A 24,221-nucleotide genomic window follows, 5' to 3' on the forward strand; every position below is an offset into this window, starting at 1 on the left:
AATATAATAATAGAATAGCTCATTTTCTTCAAAAAAATTAATATACTAATGTCATTTGCTACATTAAATTACATTTTCAAATTTATTTAATATTTATATTCAACCTTTGATTTTCTCTATCTCCTCCAATGGTATTCCAGTGTTTGATTAATTTAATTATCGAGAATGTTAAACCTTCAACCTAAAGATACATGATTACTTTAATGCATAATGCTTAAGAAAAACAATAGATATGACGATATGCATTCCTCCATTGTATAATGAATCAAACTTATTGGAAAGATTGGAGAAAGCTCTATCAAAATGACCTATATATATAATATATTATATAATCGTATATATAAAGACAAGAGTATATGTTCCACACAACATATATAATAGGTAAATGCCATTAAAAAATATATAAAATAGGTACATAAAATATAATAAAGATCACATGCTAGTGTTTGTATGAATAAAACTGAGTATTTGCTGAACGGAGGTGGCTATATCTTCTGCTGTTAACCTTGTATCACTAGCAACCTGCACACGCATTCCAATTATTATAAATACAATATCTCAAAGGATATAAATCACCTTCCAAATGTTATGTTTCTTTTGGCTATAATTATGTTTTTCTAAGTATATACCTTTTCAATCAATTAATACGGGCTTTATTGAAAAATAGTTTAGAAAGAGAAATATAGTTCACTTAAAAGTACAAAAATCTAAATCAATATAACCTAATATATTACTCAACCATCCAGAATATTATGTATGCACCAAGTTTAACAGTGTTGAACAAATTTAAAAATAATTTATAAAGAGTGAAAATAGTTTATCAAACCTAATTGTTAATACATCAATGCTTTTTTCAAAACGTTTTTTTATATAAACAAAATGGATTAAAAGAAAAACAACTTAAATGTTTAATGTTAATTAGTATGTTAACTTCTTGATATTATTATAGGAATCCAAACTTATCACTTTATTTTTTAACTCTTTCAATTTCAACCACTAAATCAACTCTATATTTCATACTCTATTATTAGAGTTAATTTCAATAAAATAAAATTTCAAAAAAAAAAAAAAAGAAAAAGTTAAAGTTAAAGTTTCTCTTAATTGATTTGTGTGAATGAACCTAATGTGTACTCATAATTAATTGGAGGGAGGGAATAATAAATATACCTTAACATTGAATGAATAAAGAACAGTTTGTTCAATGGTGGTAATGTTAGTATGAAGGATAAGTAACTGCATATCTTCAAGTGCAGCAATGGTCTTGATCAACTGTCCAGGCCTTCTCCTTGATAGGATTTTGATCATTGCATCAAACCCTAAAAGCTTGACTTCCACATCAGCCAAACATGTCTTACTCTCAGCTGTTTCTTCATGAAGTCCAGGTGTTTCCATCTCAGCTAGCTTCATGTCATGATCATTTGGTAATGGCAAAGTAGCAGGAAAAAATGGAGGTTGTTGTTGTGTTGTTGAGAGAGATGAATCTCCAACTTGTCTCCTTCTCTTTTGTGATTCTAAACATTGAAGAAGTTGTTCCAATTCCCTCACGAACTCTATAGCTCCCCCTATTATTGATGCTTGATCACCCTATAAATATTGTAAAATCAAAAACAAAAATAATAATAATAATATTCATTATAATTAATCAATCTTAAACATTTTGAAGATGGAAAATGAGTTTCAGTTCTCTCAATTCGAATCTTCCTCAATCTTTACAACTTCGATCTGAACTGAACATTGAAATCAAGATTCATGACATCTATGCAAAATCGAAATGATTTAGATTGAAGATGTATTGATCGTAATTCTCTAGAATATCAAAGATCTTGACACAATCGCACTATAAATTATAATTGTAACTGGTTATTAGAATTTAAAATTGTATCGCATAAAGGACAATTTCAGTACAATATATATGTTAACTTTTTATGTTTAATATTTTATCTGATGCCAAATATAGAGACAGTTAGATCAACAAAAGTTAAACTAAATAAATAAACTTTTATTGATCTACTAGTCTTTTATATTTAGAATCGAAGCTAGTAGTACATTTAGAGCTCCGCAATGCTAAATTTTAGAAAAGTCTGTAACCTTATCAATCTTCCATATCTTCAATTTTAAGATTGTGTTATACCCTTAATCATTCATGGAGGTGGCAGCAACTTTTGAAAAGAAAAAAAAGCAAATTGCATACCCTTTGCACGTATGAACCAGGCATGAGGGATCTGAGAACACGAAGATGCTCATTCATTTGCTTCCTTCTATTTCTTTCAACTGCTATATGAGTCATGCGTTGACTCTCAACTTCTTCACTTGTCTTAACAGTTCGTGGTCTCTTCCTCTTCTTGTTGTTCTCTTGCACTCCACAATTCTTCTCTTCTTGTATCTCTTCCTGTTCTCCATTAAACTGCATCTGCTGCACCGAGTTATTCTCTTCCGAAACCCGAGTTTCTTCCCGTTGATCTTCTCTTGATTTTTCTTCCATGTTTACCAATTTCAACCTTTCATTATTTTCACCTCCACCACCACAATCTTCATTATTCAACATCGTGTTTTGGTTTTCCATCTTGTTGTTCAACACAGGAAACTTGAGAAAATAAACCGGATCGATCCCGGGTTCTTCTCCGCGGTTTAAGGCTAATTTTGGTCCGAAATCTGCAAACTGCATAACATCTGCGAAACTCAATTTATCAAAAGAATTTGAACCATAAAAGCTGCTGCCTCCTGTTTGAGGCATGTAATCAACAATTCCGTTGTTGTTTTCGCACGATGTTTCTTCGCCGATTCGATACTTCATGAGTTGTTCGTATTGTTGTTGTTGTTGTTGTTGATGATGATGATCAATGGAGTAGTCAAGTGTGTTGAAACTTGAAGGCATGGATGGTGCCTGCATAGATTCAAAATTGGAGCAAAACAACATGGTTGGTCTCTAATAAGATGAGATGAAAAGATATAACATGTGAAATATTTGAGTGAAAGGGGTATGTTTTATACCGAAAAGTCGTTATCTTTCTCCATTTTGTAGAAGATTACTTTAATCGATACAAACCCTAAAACAACCTCACTTCATGCAACACAAAATGTCCCACCAATGTTTGTAGGACCCCCCCCTACATGAAATTTAATATTGGTCAATCCACTCAACATAATAATATATAACTTACTTTTCTTAAACTCTCATGATTATAAATTATAAATTATAAATTGCAATCTACTCTCTAAAAAAATTTAGAGATTTTTACAATTACCAGAACTTATCATTGTGAATACATGATACATCAATTTTAATTTTCTACATTTTTATGTGATTTTAAAATTTGCATTATAATTAATATACGATTCAATCATAAAATATACTATTCAATCAATGTTTTTTATTGTATTTATTTCATAAATTAATTTTACTATATGTATACATAGATTACCAAAAAAAAAACAGGTAATTAAACGCAATATAACTTTATGCTAGAATAGGTTGACCGAAATAGAAAAGACAAAATTAAAAAGGACGAAAATTGAAACATCAAAAAGGTGTACGAAACTATAATCTTATGATCGTGGTGCAAATGTAACTTCAATGTATATAAGACTTTTTCTATGTGATGTAGACATAAAATAAACAACAAACGATCGTAACACCTAATTCATCTAATAAAAATGCCAATACTATTAAATTAGATAATATGTCTTGAAATTTGAATTTGAGAATTTGTAAAACAACAAATGATATATAATAAAATTAAAAAAAAAAAAAAAAAAAAAAAAAAAAAAAAAACCTGTTTGGAATCAGACAAAGGTGAAAGAAAGTGAAGTAGGGTATTGAAGAGTTATGTAGAAGAGAATTGTACCCCACTAGAGTAGACCAGCAGAAGAGGACGATAGAAATATGTGTTTTTATCGAAAGTGTTATATGGATGGAAGTAATGGTTTTATGTGTATATAATATAGTTGAGTTAAGGAGTGGGGGAGCTCGGATTGACATTTGACTTGGTTGGTGTTCACAGAAAATAACACAAAGAGAGCCTCAAGATAATTAAATTTCCACCTCACACTTTCACCTCTTTTTATTAATGTTTGTCACAGACTATCCAACGCTCTTGTGGTTACTTTACCGCCTTTCTTTCATGATTCATGAGTTTTATGCTCCATATTTCACACTTTTAATTTCTTATTCTTATATGTAAGCTTTCAACTTTTAATTTTCAATTATACTATTCACATTCAACTATGTAAGGATTTTTTTTTTTTTTTCTTTCTCTCTTGTCATATGTTTATATTGAATTTTTTTCCGAAAACAAATAAGTATTTATAAGATTAAATGTTTCCGGCAAAAGAGTGATTTAATTTAGATTTGTAGGATTTTGATCATCGTTTTAAATTATAGTTACAATACAAATTTTTATATTGTGGAAAATTGTGTATGTGATGTCATTGCGACAACTTTAAAATCCGTAATTTTACGGTAACAATTACAGTTAACGGTAAATTTACAGTTAAGGGTATACAAAATATATGCTTAATTGGATTAGATTGATAGATTAGAATGTACGCACCAAAAAAATCAAATTAATTAAATGGTTTTATTAGTTGAACTACGTATTTAAAACAAATCAGTTAACTAAATTTAATTCAAAAATCACTTTAATCATATTAAAACCTTTTTAACACCAATTAAGATTTTTTTAAGAAGATTTTTCAGTTATTGTAACTTTTTTTTTTGAAAAAATTTTAAATCATTTTTTTCTTGGAAAATTTCTGGCATAAATAGTTTTGATTTTTTTTTTTTGAAATATAATTAACATTTGTTTTTGAAAAAAATTTTATTTGGAAATTGTTTACATTTATTTTTCTTGAAAAAATAATTTTTTTTTCAAAAATATACACCAATAAATGCATACCAACACATCATTTTTTATGATATATTAAAAATTAAAATATTTTATATTATTAATAAATTTATTAATTATCATTTAATAATTAGTGTTATTTTATATAAAAAAAATATGAATAGAAATTAAAAGTGGAATTTAGGAGTTTTGGAAAACCCGTCTTCTTTCGTACCGCGGCGGTTTGCTAGCTCCTTTTTTGTAACTTTTGATTTGACGTTAGGGACCAAAACTAATCGTCTCTGATTTTACAGAGACTAAATTCAAAAAAAAAATTACGAGGACTAAAATCAAAAAGTAGTATATTTAGAGGGACCAAAGATATATTTAAATCAACATTTATTCATTTCAAACATATATCATACAACTTCTAAAGAATATGAATTAAAATTTTTTAAAACTTCTAACTATAAAAATATTATGAAACTCTTTGTCACTTGGTCAGAGCCTAATGTAACTTAATGTAACTAGAATACAAGTACAGAAAGTCTTAAACTTTAGTGTCACATAGGGAGAACTTGGAGAAGATATTTGTACACCGTATACACTGAAAAGATGGTGGGGTGCACAATGAGAATCTCAATATTAATTTGTCTATTATCAACCATTATTATCGTTCAATTTGATTAACTTATCATCAGATACATATATCACACAACATCTATACATAAGTAATCATATAACAACAACGCACATATAATATAATATATATATATATATATATATATATATATATATATATATATATATATATATATATATATATCCTAATAACTCCATTAATGCAAGTACACATAGGATGCAATGCTATCTAATTACCAATTAACTCTAAAATATGGATTCAATTACTCTGAGTTAATGGAAGCAAAGAAGTAACCTCTTGCCTAACAAACTAGAGAGCCTAATCGACGAGGTGTTAGCATTTAGCCAGAACGTGACAGAGGTATCAATATCACCTTTCATGTAAGATCTTCCTATTGACATCCTCAAGACCTCAATTCAGTCATTTGCTATAATTCTATCATGGAACTAACACCAATATGCCCTATATATGCAACTTAAATGACATTATCAACAACAACATTGTGAAACGACCCTTAGCCCACCATCAAATGACATTTTGCTTATATTGCAGATTGGGTTCATTTACAACGTATCGACTTATCAACAATTAGATCACACCTAACTCATATTACGACTTGTATGTCATAATGGTTTAACTCAACATCAACGTAATCAACAAACATGTCACATAAAACATTGATATGTCATTCATCCTCAACAACGTAACATTCACGTTATCATTTCATCATCGTTTAATATTATTCTAATATGTTCACTTAATAGCTATATATTAGCCCCTATGGTTCTTCTTATAAGAAACAATTGGATTATAATTTAAATAAATAAAAAAATTGATGTTTTTGATCCATAATATGGATCAAATACACCAACCTTTGTTGACCAAATTATAATTATATTGTATCTTATAAAAAAGACTGGATAATATTATTCATCAATAATTATTTTTATACATGATTTTAATATCTCACTATGTTATTATTAATTACTAAGTAATTAATTAACTTTTATTAATAATTTCTCAATTACATAATAACTTCAACACTCTTGATCTAAGTAATTAATAAACGTATATTAATTAAATTTTCATCTAATATTTAATTAATTATAGTTATAGTTTAGTTAATTATTTTATTTAAACTACCCTCAAACATCACTGTGGATTACCTAATTAATGTTCAAAATTCATCAATTATAACTAATTAAACTTAATAATTCATCGCCTATAAGCTTAATAATTCACTGCCTATTAATTACAAAGAATATTGAACGTGTGATCACCTAAAAATCGATATCTTATATCTTAAAAATTGATTTTGAAGCCCAGAAACAGTTTAAAACTTAGCAAAAATATACAACTATCATAACATAACACCTAACAACATACTGACGTCAAATAATATACAACTCAAACGAACTACATGCATTAAACACACAATTTAACTCATTAACAACGAATATATCAATCTAAACTTCAACACACATAATCATACAAATATATCATACAATCACACACTTATAATTTAGCACTATTATCGACACACTATATGTCTTATACGCAAGAATTGTGATCACCTACAGAGTAAACTTTGTACCTACTTAACGGATGTTGATCACAAAAGCTAACAAATCAATGAATCCTACATCAATCAAAGGTCTTTAAGTCGGTAACGGTTACTCATGATCAAGAAAGAAAGATAATTACCACTTCAAATTTTGGACCTCAAACAATGAAGTAAGAACAAGAACAATTGTTAGGCCAAGATTTATAAGAAAAAATTAGAAATAAAACATAAATTGTGTTTTTTTGACTTACCAAATGAATTATGAACAATGAGTAAGTCTCTAGAGTACATCTCTAATTCCTACAAACATTTAGAAACAAACGAAATTCAATTAAGGTAAAAGATGAGAAAGTTATGAGCATTTTAGTGTATCTCTCAAATCTCAACAATTTTGATCATCAAAGTAAGATACAAGAATTTGGCCTCAAACCAGGTTTAAATAATGGTTCCAAGTTAGTTTGGTAGATTGTGTTGAACCAAATAAGGATCCAAGTCATTTAGATAAATTTGGGACATATTTAAATTTGAAAACCACACAAATATAGATTTTTGTTACAGCCGCAACAACTACATTGCTTCATTGTTCGGACTATAACTTAAGCTACAAGAGTCCTATTGATGTGTTCTTGGTGACGTTGGAAATATAAGAGAAACGCCTACAATAAGAATAAAAATTGTCTTAAGCTAATTTGAAATCTAAACATGTATAAAATACATTTGAAGTTTTAGATGATGCATAAATGTCATCATTTGAGTAGCTTTGCTCATAAAAAGTGTATTTAGAGTTATAGATATTAGATTGCGGTTAAATTAAGGTCAATTGAAATATAAGAAGAAGGACTAACATTAATGAAGGGGTCTTGTTTCAATTTAGTTATTAAAGAGTGCTAAATATACAAATTGAAATACTTGAGTTGGTTATTAAATTATTTTTAACTGAATTAGGAATAATACAAAATTCGTTGTTGTTACAACAATGACGAAAGGCTTATAAACGGCGGCCCAGTTTCGGTCGCGGCAACAACACTCTTACGATCAACATGGGCGAAGATTTTACAGTTTTAGAATTTCCAGGTTGGCAGTGCAAAATGAAGGCGGAGATGTGGTGTCTTCATATGTCTCCATTTTTCAAGAGAATATAACAATGAATGATTTGCGTATCGGATTCATCAATTGAATGATTTGAGAATCTTGTAGATATAGTCGTCTCGCATTAGTTGAATGCAACAGGCAAGCATTTCAGTTTTGTGTGTTTCTAGAGGGTTAGGGATAAGAAGAAGATGGAACAAGTCTTGCAAAATGTTTGGTTTGGGTCATATAAGATTTGGGCTAATGAAGTATTATTCAACAAACATAAAGCAAACAATGTTTCTCGTGGTTACAGAAGGGAAGTGTTGGGGCAACATAGTCATGGTGCAAAGGTTAATGAGAATAAGAAGATCACATTGTTGTGCGAGCAGTACAATACATAGAGGTATGCAAATGTTTCATACGTGGCAATCCTGCAAAATCAATAAAAGGGTAAAGTGTTGATCATGGCATGGAGACCCAAATAGTTAGTGTAACATTGAGAGAAGAAAATGGAATGGAATAGGTTATCATATAACATTCATTTTGAATATGTTGAATGGGAAACAAAAGGCTTAGTGGGTGAAATGCACAAGATAGAGATGGTGGCATCGTTACAACTTATTTATTTATGGGTGGATGGGTAGGATGTAGTAGGATTATTAAATGAGACTAACAAATGTTTTACTCTCTTTTTTCAATCAATTGGTACTTGGGATTCCAACTTTGCGGCTTGGGAAAGGTACACCTTGATTCAAATATGTAGAATTCCATTACATGCATGGCAGGATGAATTTTTAATAATGATTTCAAGTTTAATGTGTTTGGTTGTAAAAATTGATATTTGCACTAAATCGAAGATACATCTCAATTATGTAAGAATTATGATTAAAACGTCAAGTTTTGTGGATATATATAAAGAGTGGACAAGATTATGATTGCAATGATGTTTTCATTTTCACATTGTAGAAAAGTCTTTTTAGGGTCCATTGTACAAATATGGAATGCAAGACAATGGGTGGGAATATGAGACGGGTTAGACTAAGACACGAGTTTCTATCAAGACTCTATAGTATCTCTTGATTATTGTGATGGAGTGGGTTCACTAAATATTGAAAAATTAGTCAAAAAACACATAATGAAAAGTGTGTTAGGTTGCACAACAACAACGAGATATAAGAGATGTTAATTTATCAAAGAAGAAATTTGGTGGTGAGGTGGTTGGTGAAAATGATGCGAGTTCGAGTGTCTCCATTAATGGCCCATATGGTAAAGAAGAGGAGGTGGAAGTGGGTCATCATAAGATTGAGTTGTTATTCGTGAGTCATGATAGTCATTATTGTGCATAAGGAGCCAGTAGATTGGTAGAGGGAGGTGGCTAAATAAATCTTATTCAATACTTTTGTGGTTTCTACTAGAAGAGTGGCAGGTTTATTTTAAGTGTATTGTTGTACAACGTTTTGTCAAATGGAGAAACTCAAAAATGTTGATTCCTTGTGTGGTCAAAGTATTTTTAATGTGATAGAAAGACCATCACAAAAGGTCTTTATCGAGGAGATGTTAAAGGAATTATCCATCAATGAAGAGTTGGTAAGAATGCCTACAAAAGAGCGTAATGTCATGGTACTAACAATGGAGAAGAAGAAATTGAGAAGTAAATAAGGTCACAATGAGTCAGTCATCTTTGAGTTACACCAATGAAGTATTTTTATTTTCTTCTAATGCTTATACTTCATTAAATGGTGAAGATTGGAGAAATTGGGTGTGTTTAAAAAATAATAGTAAAATGGTGGTAGAAAATATTGAAGAAGTTGGTGATATTATTCGCTTATATTTTAAGGGGGTTAATACTAATGTAGTTAATGTAAGATGAAGAAAAAAAGATAGAATCGATGTTGGGAGGGAGTTCCATGAGACTTAGGTTAGGGTGCTTATCTTTTAAGGGGATTAATACTAATGTAGTTAATGTAATATGAAGAAGAAAAAAAGATAGAATTGATGGTGGGAGGTAGGTCCACGAGACTTAGGTTAGGGTCAGTTGAAGGAGGTGATTAGGTGTTATGTAATGTTTACTGAAGATAATATCTAGCAATATTAGAGGGTTATGAGGGATGGCAAAAATAAAGGAGGCGATAAACTTGATTTCAGCAAAGAAATCTGACATTTTGTACTTTTAAGAAACAAAAATGGAAGTTGTGGATCAAATTTTTTTGTGAAAGGTTGTAGGTTGGTACGGATGTTGGATTCTTTTCAATCCTTTCAAGGTCATTCGAGTGGGTTACTTACTTTATGAGAGATTGGGCATACGAGGAGTATTAATCATGTGATGATTTTACATGATAAGTGGCAGGAAAATGGTGAAGATGTTTAAGTGGCAAATATGTATACCTCATGTGATATTCATGTGGTGTGTTTGTGGGGATGAGATGTTTCAATTTAATTTATTTACTGAAGGATCATTTAATTTTTTATAGACTTTCCTCTACATGGTCAACGCTTTACGTGAACACAACTTGATAGGTTTGCTATAATCCACTCAGATAGATTCATGTTGCATGAGGAGTTGACTATAACTTTTTTCTTAATTGCATTCACCATGCATTGAAAAGAGGATTATTGGATCATTGTAAGTTCACCCTTTGCAATGATGTTGTTAGCTCGAGTCCTGTACTGTTCTATATGATGAAGTGTTGGTCATATTTTCCATGTTTTCATGTGTGTGTTAGAAGCAAGTGGTCATCGATTACAATAAATGGGTGGGGAGGTTTTGCACTAAAAGAAAAATTCAAATCATTAAAAATCTATCTTGCAAGATTGCATAAAAACCATGATCATAACTTAGATAGAAAAATTGTGAGGCGAAGGATCAATTACACTCGTTCGATGTAAATGGGGAAAAATGGTTATTGAATGAAGATTAGATTATTGAACGTTGATTCCTATCATCACAAATTGTTGTAGTTGTCTAGATTGAATTGGTTGTGTATATAATGTCCTAACAAATGTACGTACAAATAGGTTGAAACATGTCATACACAAAGTAATAGAGGAGACCTAGTGTGTTTGTAAAAGGTCGTCACAAAATAATTGAGTCATTTGATTATTTCACACATATTAAGAAAAATGTATAAATGAAAGAGAGATGATACTACTTTTATCAAATTATCCTTGTTAGATATTGGTGCATTAATGAATAGTAAAAGATATTGAATGGAAAATTATGTAAGTAGTATTAATTAAAGGATACATTTGGAGAGACGTGCATTTGAAATGGAAAAGGTCAACTATTTTGGGATAATTTTTTATTTTCGTAAATGGGTCAATTGTTTTGGGATAGAGGGAGTATATGGGACTCCCTATTGGTTGGAATTTGTGGAGGTTGCCATTTTAGAATCATTTAATCGAAAGGATTATATTGAGGTTGACTAGTGGGAGGTGTTGAAACCTGTCTACGGGTGATCGTCTCGTTCTTCTTAGAGTTGGCTTGTACACCATTACCAGTTTACTTCTTTTATTTCTTCAAGACTCCTACATGTATCATTTCTCACATTGAGACTCTTTTTAAATTATTTTTGTGGGGTGGTAGTGACAACGCTTGAAATATTCACCAGGTAAAGTAGAAGGTGTATTTCTCTAAGGAGAAATAAGGTTTGGGTGTTGTAGGGTGAGAGGTTTCAATTATGCTTTGTTTCATAAATGAGGTTGGTGTTTGAAAAATAATCAAAATAGTATTTGGTTTAAAGTATTGGCTACTAAGTCTGATTTTTAGCAATGGCAGATCCATAAATTTCCTATGATGGGGGCAATAAAGTAGTATATATTTTTAGACAAAAAAATTATTATTAACTCTTACAAAATCCAAAATTATAATGACTAAACAAACTTAAAATACATAAGAGTTTGTATAAATTACAATTGTGCTCTACGAGATTTCATATTTTAAAAAATGTTCAATGATTTTTTATTTTTATTTTTTATAAATGTAACTAACAAATCATCCAACCGCTCATCCTCCATATCATTGCGCATTTCATTCTTCACAAAATTAATAGCAGAGAAACATCTTTCAATAGTTGCAATTGTCACGGGCAAAATCAAAACTAACTTTACAAGTAAATATATAATTAGAAACACAATAAATAAGGTTTTGTGGGGTTTAAAATAAAATATTAGTATTATTAAAATGATATTTTATTTTCTTGTGAGGGCAAAAGCCCCACTAGCTATATAGTGGATCTGCCCCAGATTTTTAAGGGGTCTAATATTTCTTATAGAATCGATTTGGTAGAAGGATTTATGTTTAGGTTTTGATGGATTGGATGAAAGGGAAAATGGATTCAATTAAAATTTGGTTCGTTAAATGGGTCATGGTATAGATAATTCATTTCGGCATGACAACTAGGTGGTAGCGATGCTTTCTGTGATTTATATTGTTGCTTATATAGGTTACCGGCTGATAAAAATAGTTTATGGAGGACATGTTTATGGGTAGGGTGGGGTGGGGATTTGAGGTGGAGAAGAAATTTATTCGCTTGGAGGAAGAGTTAGTACTAGATTGTATTTCTTTTATGGACTTAGTGGTCTTGCAAGAAAGTGTGTCAAACAAGTGGACTTGGAAACACAATCAAGGGGACAACTATTTTGTCAAAGTTGCTTACAAACAATTGTCGGACGTTTCAAGTTTAGAAGTGCATCCTCTTTATGACATCATTTGGAATAAGTTAATATCTCTCAAAGTATCTTTATTTGTTCGAAAGCTCGTGAATAACAGGTTACCCACTAAAGTAGTTTGGTAATGTGTGGCGTGTTATTCGATCAAGGTCTTCATTGTTCGTGAGTGAAAGGATTAATCGTTACAACACATTATTTTTAAGACTAAAATGAAGTTTTGGTTCTCCTATTTTCACCAATTCGCAAAATTGGTTTCCCGATTTTATAATCCAACAATTTTATCTCTTTACCAAATTTTTAACTAAAAATGATGGTGTCACATATTTTAAACGATGCGACATATGATACAATAATGTTGTATGATTAATATCCATTAAAGTGCAACAAAACCCTCTAAAAAGTTTAGTTTCAAATTCCGAAATTATTCGTTTTTGTAATTTAATTAACAAGATATAAATAATTGATGCATCTAGATGATTCTACATCATAAGGATGTAGATCGGGCGAGTTTGGTTTGACATTTTAACTTGGTTGGGTGTTCAAAGTATATTACCCAATTGTGCATCAAATCATATTTTTCAATTCCGATTATTTCTTTCTACGTTAAGAAATGGTTGACAAAGCTTACATGTTATATGGATGATGTGTTTATAAAGTTGTGGAAGGCGTGTAATGATTGCATGTATAATAAAGTTGTGGTGAATGTTTCTCATACGGTAATCACATCAAAGTTCATACATGGTAAAGGCTAAAATTCAAATATAAAGGGTTTGGTTTTGACTTTAATATATGGTGGAGCAATCCCAAGTTTGTTTGGGTTTTCTAATTTTACTTAAGTTTTGGGGTTTTTGGTTTGTAGTATTTCGTTTTAGGTTTTTTTTTTTTTTTCGCTGTTTGGTTGTTTCATAGCCATTGTTCCTTGAACTTTCCTTTGAATATTTTCCTTTTTTTTGTGGTTCTAGACACATTCTTATGCTTTAGGTAACTCTTCTTTAAATTAATTTTGGCTTTTCCAGATAGAGATTATGTTTGTTAGATGATTAGGTGTCGCAACCTATAAATCATGGTGTTCAAAGTATATTACCCAATTGTGCATCAAATCATATTTTTCAATTCCGATTATTTCTTTCTACGTTAAGAAATGGTTGACAAAGCTTACATGTTATATGGATGATGTGTTTATAAAGTTGTGGAAGGCGTGTAATGATTGCATGTATAATAAAGTTGTGGTGAATGTTTCTCATACGGTAATCACATCAAAGTTCATACATGGTAAAGGCTAAAATTCAAATATAAAGGGTTTGGTTTTGACTTTAATATATGGTGGAGCAATCCCAAGTTTGTTTGGGTTTTCTAATTTTACTTAAGTTTTGGGGTTTTTGGTTTGTAGTATTTCGTTTTAGGTTTTTTTTTTTTTTCGCTGTTTGGTTGTTTCATAGCCATTGTTCCTTGAACTTTCCTTTGAATATTTTCCTTTTTTTTGTGGTTCTAGACACATTCTTATGTTTTAGGTAACTCTTCTTTAAATTAATTTTGGCTTTTCCAGATAGAGATTATGTTTGTTAGATGATTAGGTGTCGCAACCTATAAATCATGGTGTACAAAATATATGGTTAATTGGATCATATTGATAAATTGCATTGTATTGCACCAAAAAAAAAAAAAAACAAATCAATTAAATGGTTCATCAATTGCATTACATATTTAAAACAAACAAGTTAACTAAATTAATTCAAAAACTAATTTAACAATTTTAAATTTTCTTTAAACTCAATTAAAATTTTTTTTGTTAGAAAAGTTTTTAAATTTATTTTTCTCGAAAAAAAATATAGAAACGTTTTTTTTTTAAATAAAAATATTTAAATATTTTTTTTGAAAAAAATATCCAAAACATATTTTTCAAAAAATAATCGAATCATCTTTTTTGATAAAAAAAAATTATCAAAAGAATTCTGAAATTATTTTTTCAAAATTTATTTTTAAAAATAGTAAAAACCTTTTATCTCAAAAAATATTTTATATCTATTTTTCTCGAAAATAATTTTTTTTTGTTAAATTAATTTCAAATTTTTTTTCCCGAATAACTTGTTCAAAATCGAAATCACACATTTGCAGAAAGTGTTCATTAGGAAAATTATCCTAAAAAGGGAGGAAATATGAGCCCTCTCATTCTAGTCAAATGATCTGCAACTAAATTTTATGCTCCACTTTTATCTCTAATTTCCAAATCAAGCTTTTGGAGCAGCAACATCCACCAAAGCAGTCTCAGTTTTTCCTCTGGTTTCTTCAAAAGAAACTTCAAAGTTGTATGATCAGTAAAAACAAACCTTGGAACCAAGCAAATATTGTCTAAATTTATCAAGAGTAAAAACAATAGCTAAATTTTTTTCCGATGGTAGTGTAATTAGATTACGTAGAATCTAAAGTGCTAAAAGTATAATAATGGGCAGCTTTGTTAACTCTTTGTGCAAGGAAAACACCCATGACATATTTAGATACATCACATATAATTTAAAAAGGAAGAGATCAATCAAGTAGCTCAATGATAGGGGTGGTAGTAAAAGCTTTCTTGAGGCAATCAAATATCTATTTGCACTTATCATCAAATATGAAGTTAACATCCTTTTGCAACAAGTTTGACAACAGGAGAGATATCTTGGTGGAATCCTTTATAAAACGCGTGTAAAAACATGCATAACCAAGAAATAAACGAATCTTGTGAATGCAAGATGGCCAAGGTAAATTGGAAATCGCATTAATCTTAGCAGAATCTACTTCCATCCATTTTTTAGAGATCATTTGCCCCAAAATTATGCCTTGTTGAACCATAAAATGACAAAATTTCACAATTGAGAACCATGTTAGTTTCAATGCATCTATGCAAAACTTTTCGAGATTATTCAAACATGTATTGAATGAAGAACACGGTAGATGACAACTTTCTCAAGATTATTCAAATTATGTATTGCCCATTTGGCTAAAGTGGAATGATAGGGCTATCAAGTGTATCACAATAAGCTGATGTTGAAATCAGCTAATGTAGAACAAGCTGACAAATAAACTGATTGTCGACTGAAGACATAGCACGACCACCAAGTCTAAATGGTATTGGAGTTAGTTATAGTCCTTATTGAAAGTATTTTCATATCAGTTGCATTGTAATCAGCTAACGTTGGAATTGGCTGATGTAGAATCGGCTGACAACTAAATCATTTGGCTGAAGGTTGAACGTGACTACCAAGATTAAATGGGATTGGATGTTGTTATTGGGTCTTATTAGGGTCGTGATTATACTTAATAACAGATCAAGAGGTTGCAATATCGATTTGAACTAGTCAAATGATCATACAACCACTTTGCTACATATGTGTGTGGTAGAGAGAGAGAGCTAAAATTGACTCCAAGTTCAGTTTGGATGACAAAAACGTAGTAAAAAATTGACTCCAACATAGGAATATGGAAAACATGGGTAGATGACAACTACACAGTCAGCCGTACAAGTACAATTATGCACTCAACCTAGTTGTATGAACAAGATATTAGCTTACTAAGTCCATAATGTGCATGAAGAATTATTCTCTTAATAATAAGGTTATGGATGACGTGATTGGTTAATATGGAAGTAAACAACTTAATTGGCAAGGCATTTTTGGGATGTAACTCAGTTAACAGGGTAATTACCTATGTATGTGGTGTTAGTTATGATCTTACATGATGTCATATGGTCGTTAGTGGGTCAAAAACCTAGAAATCGATGTTAGTGTAGGTTTCTTAGTTATTTTAAGTTTATAAATACCCATTGTAAAGCTTATATTCAACACACACATTTAATCAACAAGTCTTTACATATCTTTTCGGTTTCCTTTATAGCTTTAATATATTTTTCATGCAACTTTAGATAGTAGTTCATTCTTCAACACTAGATGTTATTTGGAATAGTCTAGGAACCCTCTTCTTAGAAATAGAGTCACGTTCTCAATGTAATCACTTGATCAAAAAAGGAGATAATTATCTCAAGTGCAAATTAGGCTAAATATCATCTTATCAGCTGAGCAAATGACAAATCAATCAAGCAACGGCTAGGCACCAAATTATGCACAACGACAACAAAGTGGTTGTGACAACCAAAGGTGTGAAAAAATAGTTACATATTGCAAAGTAAGAGATAGCATGATCCAAGATGATTTGGGAATTAAGCAACATGGAAAGAAAAGACGAGATAATCCAAGAAATGTAGTCAAGGAAGAAGGACAGGAAATTAAAATGAAAGGAGTAGCCAAAAGCAAAAGAATAGTAAATATTGTGACCTATGCAAAGCTAAGTTGGCAAAAGGGAAAAAAAGTTGAATTGAAAAGAATGATTCTAAACATGATTTGTCCTTTTTAGGTAACTTTATAACTTACACCTAAACAAATACGAGAAATTAGGTAATTAGGCATGGCAACACGGTTGAGATTGCAAAGAAAGTGTGGGACTCGACAAGGAAAAAGAAATAGTTCATAGAGAGGGGGAGGGAGAGGGTGAAGTGGTTCAAAATTAGTACAGTTATAGAAAAGGGATAGGGTTGTCGTAGTGGTGAGTAGAAACTCAATTTTGAGTTTTTCTCGATATATAGCTGAGACAAACCAAGTCCCATTCAATGAAATCAAAAAAAAAAAAAAATCCTTGTGTTGAGAATGCTAACTTATTATAATTTTAAATACAATAATAATTAACATATAAACGAGCACATAGCAAATAGGAAGCATGGATATAATATACATGCATAAGAAAGTAAAGGCATCAGGCTAACTGTCTTGTGCGCCTCAACAAGGCACCACATTAGTATGACCATTGGATAAATCAGCTAGCCAACCACAAAGGCATCAAAATAAAGGACTTCATACTAGGGCTGGACACAAACCCGTGGCCTGAAAATAACTAGACAACCCACGGCCCAAATTTAATATTGGGCGGGCAACAACAGGTTAACGGGTTCGCGAGTCAATTTTCATGGATCCATATGGTTTTTAATGGGCAGGTTCGGTTTATAATATTTTGACCGTGGGTACCCAAACCCGCTCGATCCAATATATTAAAAATTAAAAGTTATACTAGGCCCAATAACATCAGCCCATTTTTTCACTCAGACCTCACCCATCAGATTTCACAGTAACCCTAATTTGCATCCAGATCTCACCCATCACTCTCTAGTCTCTACTCTTTCTTCATTCATTCAGAGTAACCCTAACTTTCACCCTCACTCAGAGTCATGACTCAACTAAACATTCACTAAAAAACCCTAGCCACCATTGTCTTCGTCGCGCAACCATTCATCCTTCACGCGATCTCCATCGTTTTCTGTTTTGATCTGAATCGTAATCACCTTTATCTTTGTCGTTGTCACTATCATTTTTTGCCACTAAGGTTAGTATTTATTGTATAATGGTATTCTAAGGTTTTTATTTTCTTTTGCGTTTTATGAGTTTGTTGACATTTTAAATTTGTTGAATTTTTGTTTTGTTCTTGGTTTGAGTTTTAAATCTGTTTTGGGTTTCTGACTTTTTTTTTGTGTATTATGATTTTTTTTTTGTATTATGATTTGTCTCATATTTTAATTGTTGTTGAAGTTTTATTTTTGTTATGGGTTTGATTGTTGAACTCCATTCATTGACTTAATATAACTGTTTATAAAGACAAAATAAACAGAAAAAAAAATGTGAAGAAAATTATAGGAACCCTTAGGCCCAAACATTATCCTATGTTGTTTCTTGCCAAGATGACCTTGCTTTGCAACAACATGGAATAGGTCGTATCCATTTCTGGCCACAATATTAGCAGTTTGCAAGTTCAAGTATTTCAGTCTAAAAAATGGCACCAACTAACTTTTCACTTTCTCTTTATGCAAAAGTCACAAATAGAGAACATAACAAGACCATTAGTTTTTATCAGCAAATAGAGAAACTTCAATTCAAATCCTGAAACAAACAGTTATAATACATTTATTTAAGTGGTACATTTTAATGCTCTAAGAGCATCTAAGCCATGAACCAAGCTTTACTCACTTTTGGTGAGTCTTATCAGTTATCATGTCATGCACATATCAACTATATCTAATTTTTTTTCCAAGTATAAAACTATGTTGGTGACTTGAGGGACATGAAAGAGTACTAGTAAAAAAGTTCAAAGTTCAATTAATCTTGAAAAACATATATGTTATTGTAGTGTTTGAACTCTCTATAAGTTTTAAATTATTTGGTATAGATACAGAAGTGATTGAACTTATTTGGTAATCTTGAAAGAATAATTATCAATTTGCACATGTCAACAAGAAATAGTTCATGCATTATTTAGTATAGATATAGAAGTGATTGAACTGGTGTAAATTTTTTTCTATTTTAAATTATGATCAGTAGTAGAGAACCATGGCCACAAACAAATTCTAATGACATAGATGCTTTCAAACCAGCCATTTTCCAGTCACAACCAATATCGGGAGGGCATCAAATTTAGGTATCAATATTAATGTGTTTATTTATTTTTTTTCTCATTATGTTAATTTATTTTACATATGCTTCAAATCCAAGTATGTATATACTGTTACATCATAACAAGTTATGCATGTTTAAATTTATAAAATAATGTGATGTTGCAAAAATAATGCATTTTAGTACATTTTTATAAAATATTATATTCATTCTTTATTTTGTATTATTGTAAAATTCATTTTTGTTAACAATAATAAAGGTCAACTGTTACATATTTAATGAGAAGTTCATATTAGACACCCTTATAAATCATTAGAATTTGTAAAATATTTTACAATAACAATGCAATAAATAAATTATATTATATTTTTACCTTCACCACCACTTAAATTTTTGTAACAATCCCTTAAATCTTAATACAATCCCTTAAATAATAACTTACAACCCTTTAATATATTGAACGTTAATGTGGTTGTTATTTATTGATTAACCAATATCGGGAGGGCATCAAATTTAGGTATCAATATTAATGTGTTTATTTATTTTTTTTCTCATTATGTTAATTTATTTTACATATGCTTCAAATCCAAGTATGTATATACTGTTACATCATAACAAGTTATGCATGTTTAAATTTATAAAATAATGTGATGTTGCAAAAATAATGCATTTTAGTACATTTTTATAAAATATTATATTCATTCTTTATTTTGTATTATTGTAAAATTCATTTTTGTTAACAATAATAAAGGTCAACTGTTACATATTTAATGAGAAGTTCATATTAGACACCCTTATAAATCATTAGAATTTGTAAAATATTTTACAATAACAATGCAATAAATAAATTATATTATATTTTTACCTTCACCACCACTTAAATTTTTGTAACAATCCCTTAAATCTTAATACAATCCCTTAAATAATAACTTACAACCCTTTAATATATTGAACGTTAATGTGGTTGTTATTTATTGATTAAGGCTCGTTGATTATTTCAGTGATGGACTAACCTAGTCAAAATGTACCTACTCAAAATATCAATAATAATGAACATGGTGCAGCAGCATTAATAACAAATATTGTTGGACCTTTATTGGATAACACCCAAGAAACAAAGAAGAGAAAACTTAATGCAAGTGGGCCTAGGCAGTCATCAAACTGTTGTGAACATTTCAACAACATACCTGATTGTGACGTTGATACTGCAGCGTGTAAACACTGCCACAAGAGGTATTTGTGTGACTCTAAATCTCATGGTACCACTAACATGAACAAACACATTAATAAATGTCTCAAAAAAACCACTTCTCGTGTTAAATGACCCTAACCAAACAATTCTTACATTTCCATCTGTTGAGGGATCTGGTTTAGTTTCAACTAGTAGTAGATTTAACCTTCAAGCTTGTCGTAGGGCAGTGTCCGTTTTTGTGGTGTTAAATGAACAACCATTTAAGGTGATTGAGGGTGAAGGATTTAAATACTTGTGTAAAACATTGCAGCCCCAATTTATCATCCCATCTAAGCGTACAATAGCTAGAGATTGCTTTCAGTTGTATTTGGATGAAAAACTTAAGTTGAAAGCTTTCTTTAAGTCTGATTGTAATAGGGTGGCCCTTACTACTGATTGTTGGACATCAATTCAAAACCTTAATTACTTGACTCTTACATCATATTTTGTGGATAATGAATAGAATTATCAAAAAAGAATAATTAGCTTCACAGTTATCCCAAACCACAAGGGTGTAACCGTAGGTAAAAAGATAGAGGAAGTTTTAAAGGATTGGGTAATTCGAAATGTGTCATCAATAACAGTTGATAATGCATCATCTAATGATGCAGTAGTGACATTTTTGAAGAAAAAAGTTAAAAATATGAATGGGTTGATGGGAGATGGTGAATTTTTCCACATGAGGTGTTGTGCACATATTTTAAATTTAGTTGTAAATGATGGTTTAACAGAGAAACACTTGTCCATCTCTGCCATTAAGAATGATGTTAGGTTTGTTAAGTCATCACCTCATAGGGCTGCCAAGTTTAGGGAAAGTATAGAATTTGCTAGAATTTATTGTAAAAAATTGGTTTCTCTTGATGTTTCCACTCGATGGAACTCAACTTACTTGATGCTAGAGGCTGTTGAGAAGTTTCAAGTAGCATTTGAAAAACTTGAAGAAGAGGATTCTAGTTACAAGGAGTTTTTTTGAGACGCTGGTCCCCCAAGTAGTTTTGATTGGGATATTGCTCGGGATTTTGCAACTTTTTTGAAGTTATTTTACTAGGCAACAAGGGTGTTTTCTACCTCACAACATGTGAGTATTCATACAGCTTTTCACCAAATGTATGCAATCTATTTTGGGCTAGATTTGGCTTCTTTAATTTAAATACTATTTTTGCTAATGTGGTTGTGGATATGATGGAAAAATATGAAAAGTATTGAGGAAACGTAGAAAAAATAAATCAACTGTTGTATTTTGGGGTAATTTTTTATCCGCGTTATAAGTTAAAATATGTTGAATGGACTTTTAAGGATATGTATGCAACTAAAGAAACATTTTCTAAAGAGTTGCTCATCTCTATAAAAGACAATTTAACAAATATGTATAATTGTTATAAGAAGGCTTATGACCTAAAAAACAATTCATCTCAACCAAATCCAAATGCTGGTGAAAATGTTTCTAATGATGAAACATTTGTTGTTGCTACCAATCTTTCTCAAATGGCAAGGGCACAAGCATTTAAAGTCCATTTAAAAGAAAAAGATGCAATTGACCTACAAAATGAGCTTGAGGGTATCTTGCTAGTAAATGTGCGAAAATGAGTGATAAATTTGATATCCTATCTTGGTTGAAACATAATTCAGCTCAATACTCAGTTTTATCCTTAATAGCTAAAGATATTCTAGCCATACCGGTCTCTACGGTTGTGCCTGAAAATGCTTTCAGCATTGGGGGTAGAGTAATAAAAACCTTCCGGAGCTCTCTCAAACTAGAAATGGCAGAGGCATTAACTTGTACTCAAAATTGGTTGAAACCTTCCTTCACCTATTTCAATGACTTGAATCTCTTGGAAGAGGTCGAACTTTCTGAAGAAACTATAGCAGGTAAAATTATTCATGTATATTTCATTAACTTCAATTCATAAAAATGTATATACCTAATAAACTGTGATGTTTTTATTTTATAGAGTTCTAAGGTATGTCACTAGGAAATGCAGCTTCAGGTGGCTCATCATCACAGCCATAGGCACAACCATCTAGTTGTGCTTGATTAAAATCGATGTATGTCATTCCCAACTCTTTACATGTTTCTAATTTGAAGTTTTTGAAATGAGAATTCAATTTTTGTTTTTGTACTAATTAATAAGTTTCAACTTTTTCAGGTTTGACTTTTTTGAATATTTTGGATCACACTTTTGACTCACTGCATTTGACTCTATGACATAATGGCAGCGTTGACGCCATGTTTTGTGAAGTTTGTGGATTTTTACTTTTAATTTATTCTTGATTTACTATCTATTATTATTTTTATTTGATATTCACAAAATGCCTTATTTTTTGTCTTTCAATTTATTAATGATGTTGCTATTTTAGTCTTTATTAAAGATGTTGTTTTAGTTTGATGATGTTAATTTTGTCTATGCTGGTAAATCCAAATATATTTCAATTTAGTGTCAAATTTTAATGTTGGTGTTGTCTTAGTATTTTTGTTACATACTTGAGTCATTTTATTAATCATTGGGTTGACATGTAGAGAACAAGAGATATACATACCTTCAGATTCTAGACTCATTATTATGGTCAAAGGAATAACACCTTGTAGACCGAAGTAAATACATTATAGGTATGCATATAATTATATGTTGCTATTTTAAATTTTATGTTGTTTAAAATTATGTTATATGATGATTAGATACATTTATCAAATACTTGTTACTTAGTATTATTCAATCAAGCAAATATAATTGGTTTGTGGTGTTAATTTTGTGTTAGGTGTTTTCAATTCAAATTAATCATTGTCTTGATGCTTGAGGTGCCATTGTTATTACTGATTTCTGCTTGATGTGGTAAGAATTATGAACTTCTCTATTATGTTTGATGGGATGTCATTGTTATTACTTTTTTTTGTTCTAATTTTCCTAATTATTTCCTCATTTGTGTTTTATTAAAATCTGATTTTTGTTTATAACAGGTTTAATTCCAAGTTATTTCAACAATTGTGGTATTAAGTTGTATAATCATTCATTAAGCATGAAGGAGAAAAGTAAGATGATTATGTTTAGTCTGTTCAATGTTATTTTATATCCTCGTTATTATCAATAATTTATATTGACTTGCATTTGTTGTTGATTTCTCAAGATGTACAACAAAGATTACAAGGTGATGATAATTATAACTTCATCTCTAAAATTTGTGTTTGATTTGAAATATTGTCATTTGTCATAGAGTCATTTGAAACAATCAGTGGCCTTTCATGACATCTTTCAAATTAAAACTTAATCAGTTCGTTAGTGCGTGGTTTTTATAACTTGATATTGTGTCTCAACATACATTCATATTGTTGAGTATTTTTACTGGGACTTGTATGTCTGTAAAAATATTTACTTGAGTTAGTTGTGTATGTTTAATTTGATATTACTATATAACATGAAAATTTGAGTTTGTAATTGTGACTAAATTGGACTTGATAGCCTAAATGGCTCTTCAATAGAAAAATATCAAATGTGTACAAATGAACTCCAAATTCAAAGTTTATAAAATGTGTCTAATAATTATTTTCAAAATAGATACAAAAAACTGGGTTAAAATTGATCTTCACATAAAAATAAAATAAAAATTTAGTTTGACCAAATATATTCTATAGCCCACTAATTGACCCAAACCGAATCAACCCAGATAGTTTACCCGATAACCCGTTCAAACCAAGGTATTAAACGGGCTATATTGGGCCAGTGTGTCTCACCCACAGTTTGATTGTTAGCTTTTGTAC

General features: G+C 30.3%; 1 protein-coding gene and 1 pseudogene across 2 annotated transcripts; one reads left to right on the forward strand and one right to left on the reverse strand.

The window, feature by feature from the left end:
• Nucleotides 1-283: 283 nt before the first annotated feature.
• On the reverse strand, nt 284-3,982 carry LOC101496486 (transcription factor FAMA). 2 transcript variants are annotated; one of them, XM_004490235.4, is made up of 5 exons: nt 3,846-3,982; nt 2,992-3,107; nt 2,192-2,884; nt 1,168-1,584; nt 284-522 (listed from the first exon to the last, which is right to left on the reverse strand). In XM_004490235.4, the coding sequence occupies exons 2-5, from the start codon at nt 3,013-3,015 to the stop codon at nt 433-435; spliced, it is 1,224 nt and encodes a 407-aa protein (XP_004490292.1). In that variant the 5' UTR covers nt 3,016-3,107; nt 3,846-3,982; the 3' UTR covers nt 284-432. The 2 variants fall into 2 exon arrangements, with proteins under 2 accessions (XP_004490292.1, XP_004490291.1); XM_004490234.4 differs by having other exon boundaries at nt 3,774-3,920.
• Nucleotides 3,983-8,310: 4,328 nt separating this feature from the next.
• Nucleotides 8,311-24,221, forward strand: part of LOC140919368 (zinc finger BED domain-containing protein RICESLEEPER 2-like) — a 16,551-nt pseudogene continuing 640 nt past the window's right edge.

Source organism: Cicer arietinum, chromosome 2, assembly GCF_000331145.2.
Source record: "Cicer arietinum cultivar CDC Frontier isolate Library 1 chromosome 2, Cicar.CDCFrontier_v2.0, whole genome shotgun sequence".
NCBI lineage: Eukaryota > Viridiplantae > Streptophyta > Magnoliopsida > Fabales > Fabaceae > Cicer > Cicer arietinum.

Bases quoted from the DNA above. Each gene is read 5' to 3' on its own strand.
- LOC101496486 (XM_004490235.4), bottom strand. From the start codon at position 3,015: ATGGAGAAAGATAACGACTTTTCG. The intron at 1,585-2,191 runs GTATGCAATTTG...CAATATTTATAG, and splicing joins CTGGTTCATACGTGCAAAGG to GGTGATCAAGCATCAATAAT. The intron at 523-1,167 runs GTATATTTATTA...ATGCGTGTGCAG, and splicing joins TTTATTCATTCAATGTTAAG to GTTGCTAGTGATACAAGGTT.